Source organism: Haliotis rubra, unplaced genomic scaffold (genome assembly GCF_003918875.1).
Source record: "Haliotis rubra isolate DU_JTF1 unplaced genomic scaffold, ASM391887v1 Scf801, whole genome shotgun sequence".
Lineage (NCBI taxonomy): Eukaryota > Metazoa > Mollusca > Gastropoda > Lepetellida > Haliotidae > Haliotis > Haliotis rubra.
In genome coordinates this window covers 3,174-14,101 of record NW_025767526.1, presented here as the reverse complement: position 1 = coordinate 14,101, position 10,928 = coordinate 3,174, and the positions used below count along the sequence as shown (strand labels likewise).

Below are 10,928 nucleotides of genomic sequence, written 5' to 3'. Positions count from 1 at the left end.
AACTGTGAGTTGTTGGTGTAAACATAGATTTGATGCATTGTGTGTAGATACGTGGAAGAACATCATGTATTTGTATCGACGGTAGATCCTATATGTGACACTATCCTATCAGTTAGATATGACTTAACATTGAACACACACCCTTCTTTCCGGTCCGGTCGGTCGCGGTGTGCATTGCAGGAATCCGTATTTGTGTAAATATGGTTATATCGAAAACGTAACTGTTTGTTTCTGTATCTTATATTACAATGAAAAATATACACCCATGATAATTCGAAAAGCAAATGTTAATGTTAGATAGTATCCACATAGTATTTTCGTGTCTAAAGATGTGTTTAAACTGCCCCCAGCCAAGCTGATTTCAGGTATCACAAAGCTATACATAACAGTCGACAAGGTGCTTTTCACAATCAACACAAAAGCATTCAGACCAGTGACAGACACAATGGCTCGATTGTGTTTTTCAATACGTATTTCACTCAGTTTACGTCCTGGTAGCCTATACATGTATTGCTGTTCAGGCATTGCATTGAACAACTGTGGGCTGTATATGTAAGAGGTAAGCAGAGACAGATTTCTTCGTTTAACTCAAAGCCATTGTATATATGAGTGACTGATCAACATGTGATAAATACCAGTGTATGGGGGTTAGGTCCTGTGATAATATCTTATATTATCTTACTTCGATATTACAGGATGATGACCACACCTATGTTGTACCTGTGCTTTTCTACACTGTAACGTATCATCTGGACCAAATCTTTGTCTATGAAAGGATTTCCTCAAAATATGTATCTCCTTCCTCTGGTGTGTTCATGTGTAGAATCACTTGTTTTGGTTTGATGTAGACGTACGTAGACTTCTAGCAAATTGTAAAACATATATATTTGCGTACAAATTGCCTAATTATGGCACAGAACTGTGTATAACGATACTCTATCGCGCTATATGCACAATCTTTATAATCATATAACTACTTTTTTACTGAGAAAAATATCCTGAAAGCTTCCTTAGTAACTCCATGAAAGAAACAAATTACATAGATAGTCTTACTCATGAAAATGCAGTCACTGTTGTGTCGAACTTTGATGTGTCGAGATTATGGTTGTCTCTAAGGACAAACACTGTCCCTTCGGATGGTTTTTGTTCTACAATACTCAGTTTTATCGAATCTCGGATAATTCGAATTATGTATGTCGTCACCTTCGTATTCGACTTAAAGCTTTTTTAACTGCATGCTGTATATAAATAGAAATAGGAACTCACGTCCCTACTCCATGGGAGCATATATGAACATACTGCTATACACATTCAGTAGCTTTCAACTCTTCTTTTGAACAGCTTTCAATCTGTTATTCGTCAATGACTAGCCTCACCTGAAAGGTCTTTTACAATCCTATGTGTGAATCCAACATGTTTCATGTACGCTTATTCACTCTGCTGTTGTGTAATCATATATCTTTGTGAACCAAGGAATATACCCGCATGAATTCATGAGGAAATATGTAAACACACTGCAAGGTATATTTAAACTTTCATGAATGTTCGAGATAAGCGAATCTTAAGTCTGAACTAACTGCAGCTTGAAACCCTTTGTACGCTATACTATGGAGCTAAATATACCAAAAGTGCAAACATACTTGAGTGCTAGATTACGAGATTTATAATTCATTTATACTTTGTACGTACCAATGTTTGTGAAAAGCTGACACGACCGCAGCTTTTGAACATGATGCAAAAGGGGGCGGTGGGGTAGCCTAGCGGTTAAAGCGTTCGCTTGTCACGCTGAAGACCCGGGTTCGAGTCCCCACATGGGTACAATGTGTGAAGGCCATTTCTGGGGTCCCCCGCCGTGATATTGCTGGAATATTGCTAAAAGCGGCGTAAAACTAACCACACATACGCACACACTCACACGCACACACTCACATGATGCAAAAATTCGCAAATCTTGCAATCTAATCTGGACTTGTTCAATCAGGCCCCAAACACTTTTAATGCGTGAAAGCAACATGTCGTTTTCATGCTTTTTAGTTGTACCGATATATTTTATACTGATATATTTTGTTTAATTATTATTATATGATATTTATATGTAGCGCACATATCCAGGCAACTAGTGCTTGCTCAAGGCGCTGGTATAGGACACAATCTGTGCAGTCAAAAGTTCTCCCAATCGGTCTGAAAAGAAATTCACATGTAATCAACTAAGACCACAAAAAATGTATATGCGTTAACTGTCAGGCACGTCCCAGATTCACAATCAATTGTATGTCAAGTCACCAGAGATTGTAACACTAAGCAGGACATTTACCATGTAATATAGTATACCTGCCGGCAACCTATTGTTTCACTGGGAGGTTGTTTCTGTGAGATCGAGAGACGAGGTCGGATCAAAGGGATGGGTAAGCATGACACGATGTGCTCACTAGGTTTTATCGCAGGTGTACATTCAGCAACTAAATTTAGCAACAAATTGGCAAATGTTGGCGAGAGTTCCAGTTGCCAAAGTCGTCCTTGTTGAAATTTGAAGGAGAAGCATGTCTGGCTTGACCATTTATCATGTAATCATGTCGTTTTGTGAAATATGCGTAGGAAGTAGAATACACACCAATGATTGTTCCGTTTTAGGTTCCATCCCCGACGGAACAAACCCAAAGCACGATGGCGTGGTTTTTGAACACGGTGCTCTTTCTCTCCATCACTGGGACTCTCACCGGTAGGACGTTTAATAGGGGTTATTGGTATGTTATGCCCATGCAGGTAGCAAAAGTCCACATGGTCCATAGTATGGTGGTCTGTCGTCAGTTGCTGGCGATCTACGGTCCATTTTTATATTTGTTCTGATAGAAATGGAATATCAAAGATAAATGCTTGTTTTAAATTCTGTTTCTGTGATATGCTAGTGGTTTTGTTTCTGGCCTTTCTTGACAGATGTTTATAATATGAATGTATTCATCATGTATTTAGAACTTGTTTGTGGCACGATATGGCTGAGATGCTGTCGTTGTGACTTTAACTAACTCACTCACTCACTCAATCAATCAATCAATCACTCTTGGTATGCTACCATTAGTGGCAACTATGTATCTTGTACTATTTCCCAAGTTGTGCTTGACACATCCTGGATATAACAGTTCTGTCTCACATCGTATATCATGTATCATTAGCTAGTACTAAATGTTTTGTGGAATTAATTCAAGAAGTCACCCACGGAAGGGTGACATGTTTCTGTTTTCTGTTCATATATAAAAGTCGATATCCCTGCAGTATCAAAACGTAATTTTCTTATTTTCATTATGCTTTCAGATGCCGCGTGTCACTGTAACACTGCAGCTGCCTGTACCGTGTTCCCCTCTACTCCCTGTAGCCAGGACGGTTATCCAGACATATGTCAGCAAGGATGGTACGGTTCCCATTGCCAGAGACGTGAGTAGAGGACATTTGCATTTGGTTGATATCGATGTACAATGGGATCACACTCGTTTAGGTTTATATCAAGCAATTTCATTCTGTTGAAACCAATATATAAGATGGATCGGAGTCTGTGTGTAGTGTACTTAGATATACAGACACAACAAATAATGAAAAATCATCCTGGCCATAGTGTGTCGCATATTACCCTCAGATAGACCCAGTTAGATAGATTGGTTAAGTATCACTCTTCATAAATAACAAACACGAACAAAATTATAACAAATATAGTTTTCCGAATATTATTTAGCACAGTTTATAACTAGCCTATAGACCACAAACAACCCCTTCTTGGGAGCAAGGAGACTTACGGTACTTCTGCTTCATACATGATTCCTCTGCGTAAAATTAATAAACGTACTTTACGTACTATAATGTATTTTTATAGTTAATAGTTTTGAAGGGTTTATGTCATATGTAAGATAACACATTTTGAAAAAATGACAAGACATGTATTTTTCGCCATTAGTCCAAAAGATAAAAATCGTGTATGTTTTTTTTGAACTAGTTCTTTCAGGTACTTTCACGGTTCAGAAAAAAATAAAACCAACATGCCAGCTTGATAAATACCTTCTTTCCAAATGGTCGCATGACGGAACAAATATGTTAAATACACTCTAATATTTCATAAACCATTTCTTTTCGAAATTCCCTTTTTGGTACCATCACATGTTTCATGTTAATTCGGAAATTATCACGCGGAGTACTCAGTGCGATGACTGGGCAGAATCAAACGTCATGACATATAATAGTTTGTGATGGTCTGTATTTTGTTTTACATATCTGAGTGCTATCTTTGTATGAGTCTCCTTTACATGTTATTTCAATGTCATGCTCAATATATACTCAGTTGTTGCCAATAAAAATATAATTTCATATTTTTATCGGCGGTGTCTGTATTTCGAAATGCTACTTGACATCTGCATTCCGTTTTCCACGTTTGCCTTTTATGATGGATATCTAAAGCTCAGCTATGTATGAGTCAGATATACATTACGAAACACTATACACGGCCACGTATTAACTGTTACCGTACAATGAACCAAACGCCATTATTTCCACCATTGCCTTATGTTGATGATGTTGTACATGGTTTCACTTTCTTCAGGAAATATTGCTATAGGACAAAGTGCCACACAGAGCAGTACATTCACTGAGAACAGTGACAAGACAGGGTATACAGATCACAGGTTCGAGGCCAGGTACGGCGTAGATGGCAGAGCTACCACCAACTTCTATAGCACACCATTCACATGTACACATACAGCCACAGGGGATCCACATCCAGCTTGGACTGTTCATCTGAGCAACTCTAACACAGACAAGATACAACACATTAAGCTGTATCTACGTGATGGCTGTGAGTATCGGTTGAAAATGTATATTTCATTTTAGTTTTCAATTATAAATAATATTGTGCTCAACTACCCATTATTATCGTGAACTGAATCATCATTAAAATATCATGTATTGTTGATGTATTCCTTGTAATGCTTGATAACAGGTACGTGCGGATGTATTGTTATCATGGCTACTTTGGATCCTCAGTAAACACTTGTTTGTCTTTTGGACTTGTGTTTGTGCATACTAATACTTGCTGTACCTTTCACAATCTATCTACTGCTTTATCAAATGTGACATCTGACATCAAAGAATGTAATTTTCTGTTTTGATATGCAGTCTTGGACAGAAACAAGGGCATGAAGATATATGTCGGTGGTCAGCTATGCTTCCAGTGGTCAAGTGACACATACCCACCTGCTATAGCTGACGTCAAATGTCAACAAGCACTGACAGGAAACAACCTCACTATACAGACAAGCAATTATGTCGCGTTGTGCGAGGTGCAGATATTTGGTAGGTTAACATACGTCTGTGAGTTCTATTGCTGGAATATTGCTCAAAGCGGCGTAAAACTAAACTCAGTCAGTCAGTCAGGGAGATAGTAGATTCAGGGAGTAAGGAAGGACACGTGTTGGAGAAAAGGGCATTGTGTTTTTATTTATCTGTTTGTATTATTCGAAGGGAACCCCTTTCCCAATTTTGATGATCATTAATCACGAAATCTGATTTGTAATTTGGTTCTGACGTTGCCAGTTATATGTCACGTCAGTTATCTATTGTTATCATGTTCATTTTCAGTTTGCAGTGACGGCTGGTTTGGTGAGGACTGTGACAAACAGTGTCATTGTTCACTAAACACAGAAGTATGTGACAAGATCACTGGACAGTGTGTGAGTGGATGTTCTCCGGGATACATGGGGACGGACTGCCAAACAGGTACAGATTTTGAGCCATACACAATCAAACGCAACCGGATTGTCTACCTTGTGTTTCCAGATATGTACCATTCCAATATGTATCTTGGTGTATAGTATTAAAAATTGCCATGGCCTTCCGGGATGAACCCTTTATTAGCAAATGTCCATATTTAAATTGCATCAGATTATTTTAAACTTATCATTACGAAGTTGTTATGCAACAGCGTGTCCAGACGGTTACTATGGCGACTGCACCTCCAGATGCGGCAGCTGCCTCAATGCTGCCTATTGTGACAAGACTACAGGTGTCTGTCCAGGGGGTTGTGCAGCAGGGCGGCGAACTGACACCTGTCGTCAACGTGAGTACATATTGATGTTTTCATGCATATTCCCAGAATACTATCACAAGCATGAATAAACCCTCTCCATATTGACAATAATTAATTTCTATAAGCAGCGTCGGTTGTACAATACCGACTATATAATGCGCTATGAATCACTATAAAATTGTGATGATCCCGGGTGTTCATGAAAGACTGTACATGCATCCTGCTCACTCAAAATGGGGAATGGCCTCGGTCATTATTTTATGCTACTGATGCATCAACTTTGGAATTGTCCTCCATATGTCTCTATCATAAGACCTTTTGAATTAGCCTCGTACATTGTATCCTGCGTGAAATATCTTTTGAGATGGAATCCCTTAGAAATTTCTTAGAATGAGCATGGTATATTATTACGTAAAAGTTAAAAGCATGAGCTCTTGGTGGAGATAAGTTATACAATCGCAACAGCATTGCCTTAAAAAAGCATAAATTATTATGAATGAACTTGGTTGAACATAAACCATAAATTCTTCCATTCTTTTTTTTAAACATATATGAACTGTCCTTGGACAGTATCATGTATGGTATTGCATAACATATATGTATGCCCTTAATAATATTTTTTTCTAAAGCAACACTTGCACTCTGTTGGGTTAAAGACAGTGTAAGTTGTTTAATTTTTACCTTTTAGATATGTGAGTGAGTGAGTTAAAATTTAACGTCACATCGGCAATATTGCAGCCATATTGTGACGAGAACAGTTTATATCAATATTCTTTTAGATATGTGTGCCTTGATGTTTTTAATTAATATTGTTAATTCCGTTTAGTTATCATGGAAATATAGGATACTTGTAAAGACACATGTTAATCTACGTCCTTTGTTCACATCATGTCCGAGTGGCCTCTGTGGTCAGATGACGTAAATATGTCGCATCTGCTGGGGACTGAAATGGAATATTCGTGAACTAAGTTAATTGGAAATGTTTTCAAATGTCCCTAAGGTGTACATATTATATAGTGAAACTTAGATGTCTAAATGCATCTCCGGGGAGAATAAAAAAATCAAAATAGGCATAGGCGGTACAATCAAGGTGGAAAGAATAGGATGTCTCTTGTTCAGATTTGACTTTGTCGTTTATCTCCAAAGGAAAGTCCAGTCATCCTGATAATATTTTGACCTAACACACGACAAATTGCAACAGAAATGATTTCAACTGTTTTAAGTGAGTGAGTGAGTTAAAATGTACAGTCACATCGGCAATATTCCAGCCATATCCTGACTAAATCAAGTTATAGATTTAAAATAATTAAAAGTAAATGATAAACATCTGCCAAAGACGGACAGTAAAAGAACAAAATTTTAGCAATCATCTAAAGAACCTACATATACATAGTAACCTGAGCACACATGTCAAGAATAATGGACAATATAATAATAATTATAATAATAATAATAATAATAGGCCATTTATATAGCGCCTTTCCACGTCACAGGGATATGCTCAAAGCGCTTGACATTTGATGTTGTAATGCCTCATGCTCACAAGATTGACATATTTTAACTGCATCACTGAGACGTACAATCGTTCACAGGCACGTGTTTATGTTACGGTCTACAGCATGCCCAGAAGGACATTATTTCAATGTTTCAACAATCATTAAATAAACCTACATGTATATAGAAACCTAAAAAGATTATTAACACGCAATTTGTCCAAGTGAAGAGTACTAGGCCATTCTTTAGCCTGTCCAGACGCCAAACATGTCACGAGTAAATGAGATTATCCCTCAACTGCCCTTTGCATTTCATGTTCTAATGTCTCTAGCTCACAAAATGGAACATTAACTTAATCACAGAAGCTTACAATCGGTTGAACTATGATACATGTTCATGTTACTGTCTACAGCATGCCCAGAAGGACGTTATGGTGCCAGTTGTGCGTCTCCGTGTGGTTACTGTCTGGACAATGCTGTCTGTGACAAGGTGACAGGGAAATGTCCTGGAGGATGTCAGCCAGGATGGTGGCCAGATTTATGTTCACAGGGTAGGTACTAGATCTGTACGTATTCTTGTATTACTGAAACGTGTAGTTTTTTTGTTAACGGTTCATGGTATCTTTACAGTTTGCAGTGATGGTCGTCATGGACACCACTGTCAGTCTGAGTGTGGCCAATGTAAGGGAACCCTGCCATGTAACAAGATCAATGGAACATGCCAAGAAGGATGTCAGTCAGGGTTTCAAGAACCATTTTGTAAAGGTGGGATAAACTTTTGATGTGATGGAATTTGTAATTGTTCTGCCCCACCCCATGAGGTTCTTGGTCCCTTTGATAAAGCAGGCGTGTCAATATATCGCAGAAGTCGGGCGGTAAGATGAAACATATGTCTCGTCTTCTCCCCAGAATGTGTGGATGGTATGTACGGGGATGACTGCATGTCCCGATGTGGTCAGTGTAAAGACGCCCTAACCTGTGATAAGTCCAGTGAAGAATGTCCAAAAGGATGTCAGGGTAACTTCATGAAGCCCCTGTGCCAAGGTAAGATACTTTAAGCAGTAGGTAATATTGTGAAATAAAAATTTGCTTTCGATCATATACAAAGTTTGCTCTGTCATCCAGACAACTGACAGCGAGATAACTGCTGTTGAAAATCTTGTTCTCTCATTATAAACATAACGAGGGTAAGACATCAAGGCATCTGATATGAACCCTTTATTTATGTTCTGAAACTAGGTTGTCCTGCAACATCAGGGTACTCAAACCAGGTAGTGCCAGTTGCAGCAACACTTGGGACGTTACTCGTCTTGTCTCTGATCACTCTCCTGACAGCTATCATTTACATCAGAAGGTGAGAGGAAGTAACACAATGTCTTATATGCGTGTGTGTAGGCGTATATACGTATATATATATATATATGTACATATATATTGGAACGCATTTCAGGGTCCGTCTAGAAACTTATAAAAGAAATTGAAACGTTGAAACATTTCTATATATTGCCGACTGAAAATGCAACTGGATGTCTCACAAAAGAAACCCGAAGATAACTACTTGTCTTTAGACGAGAGGGACCAAGGATCCAGTTGTGGAGAACACATATGAGCACATCGACGATACCACTCCTAATATTAGTGTAGGCGACGACCCTCAGGGCCGTATTTGAGCTGAATAGTTGCATACAGCTAACTGTCGATGTATATTGATATGGAGTACTCTTTTGTTACCTAAATTGTTCTGAGTGTGGCCAAGGTCACTTATTACTTAACAACTGAACCACAACAACAAGACGTGTTCTGATGTCAATAATAGGATAACGGCATGATTCATGTTTGTTTGTTGTAAAAACGACAAATTAGCCGTTTGAACAAACTCACCTCTGTATCTCACAATGTTTAAATTCCTACCAACTCCAACCTTTGAGTCCTCCCTTCAGCAGTTATTCCTTCCCATGATGACTTTGAAGAACACCATGATCACCTCATTGAATGTTACCATCTGACTGGTGAAGAAGGATCCCACTCCACTGTTTTGGTGTCTACCGTTAGTGTGTTCCCCATCTCTGGCGACAGCAAGTTGTGCCATCAAGTAAGTCGGTCGGCCTGTTTTTGAGGCATTTAGAAGTTGGAGGAACAAGGGAAGATAACAATATATGGATGAATAACTTCCTCCTTACACCTTCGGACATTGAATTGACATGCAATCTTACTCTGCGAGACACCGAGTTTAAATATTCTTATGACTCGCTGTCTGTCATTTTCCTTTATGTGTAACCTGGTCACATTTAACCAAACCTAACAAATGTGGGGTTGTCAGCACACGTTCGAATACAGGGTATAATAGATGACAGTATATTACCTTTTGTAGATATTTTGTGACATATTTCTCCCTGAATAATTAGCTGTTGTTGAAACGTTTGCTTGTAGCCTAAAGATGTAAGTTTGAATCTCAGCATGGGCACATCACGTGAGGCCATGTCTTGGTGTCCCTCCATGTGACATAAGGGTTAAAAATTGTACAAAGCTATTACTTTTACTACGTGCACTGAAATATTACATATAATTATACATTATAGTGTGTGACCTTTTGTATATATTATTTGAAACATTTCATTTGAATAATAAACAATGTCGCAATAATTTAAGTCAAATTATAAAACCCTGTCAACGACGGACAGTAAAATATCTAGAGGATCACAGATTTAGATATAAAACCAATATGAAAAACTAAAAACTTTTAACTATAGAAGACAATACAATATAAAAACAGGCTATATATTGCCAACAACCGAAGGTAGATCACCATACCAGGTACCATGCATATGGGTACATTTGCTTCCTACATAGAGCCTAGCTGGATTTACACCATCCCTTCAGCCGTTAGCCATTCAGTCAAATCTAGCCATACAGTAAAATGACATATATTCTACGACTAAAAGGTGGTAAGAATAAATTTACCTTGAATGATTCTCAGGAGGACAATAAGTTTACAGTACTTTAACCACCTTTGAGGACACAGCCACTAACAATCTCAGTTGCTAATTTAAACTATACCAATTATAAAATACATCTATCTACAAAACTTTTCAATCAAAATGAATTAATTAAATCAATTTCTTTTAAAAACTCAATGATTAAATGAAAATTAACATTTGTAAAAAGATCCTTAAGAATTTTTACATTGAAACATTTATCCCTTATGATGTGTACATGTATGTACTTGTGGCACTGACATTTTCATTAATGCCAAAGATACCTCCGGGAGGTATATATTAGATCAAAACCGTAACAAGGTCAAATACAACATGACACATACATATCTGTACTGTCAGCTCTTGTATTACTCTTTCCGGATCCTTGGCATTTTG

General features: G+C 38.0%; 1 protein-coding gene and 1 long non-coding RNA gene across 2 annotated transcripts; both read left to right on the top strand.

The window, feature by feature from the left end:
• The first annotated feature begins 490 nt into the window (after nucleotides 1–490).
• LOC124261633 lies at nucleotides 491–3,344 on the top strand. Its single transcript, XR_006894380.1, has 3 exons — nucleotides 491–559; nucleotides 2,632–2,719; nucleotides 3,310–3,344. It is a non-coding gene; the product is annotated as an uncharacterized LOC124261633 (long non-coding RNA).
• LOC124261634 (multiple epidermal growth factor-like domains protein 10) lies at nucleotides 3,344–9,649 on the top strand (the record flags this gene model as incomplete). The annotated part of the gene is made up of 8 exons (XM_046695972.1): nucleotides 3,344–3,429; nucleotides 4,583–4,834; nucleotides 5,155–5,331; nucleotides 5,617–5,754; nucleotides 5,960–6,094; nucleotides 7,971–8,108; nucleotides 8,467–8,601; nucleotides 9,498–9,649. Coding segments are annotated over exons 3-8 (855 nt in total), but the record flags the coding sequence as incomplete, so codon positions are not given.
• Nucleotides 9,650–10,928: the final 1,279 nt, after the last annotated feature.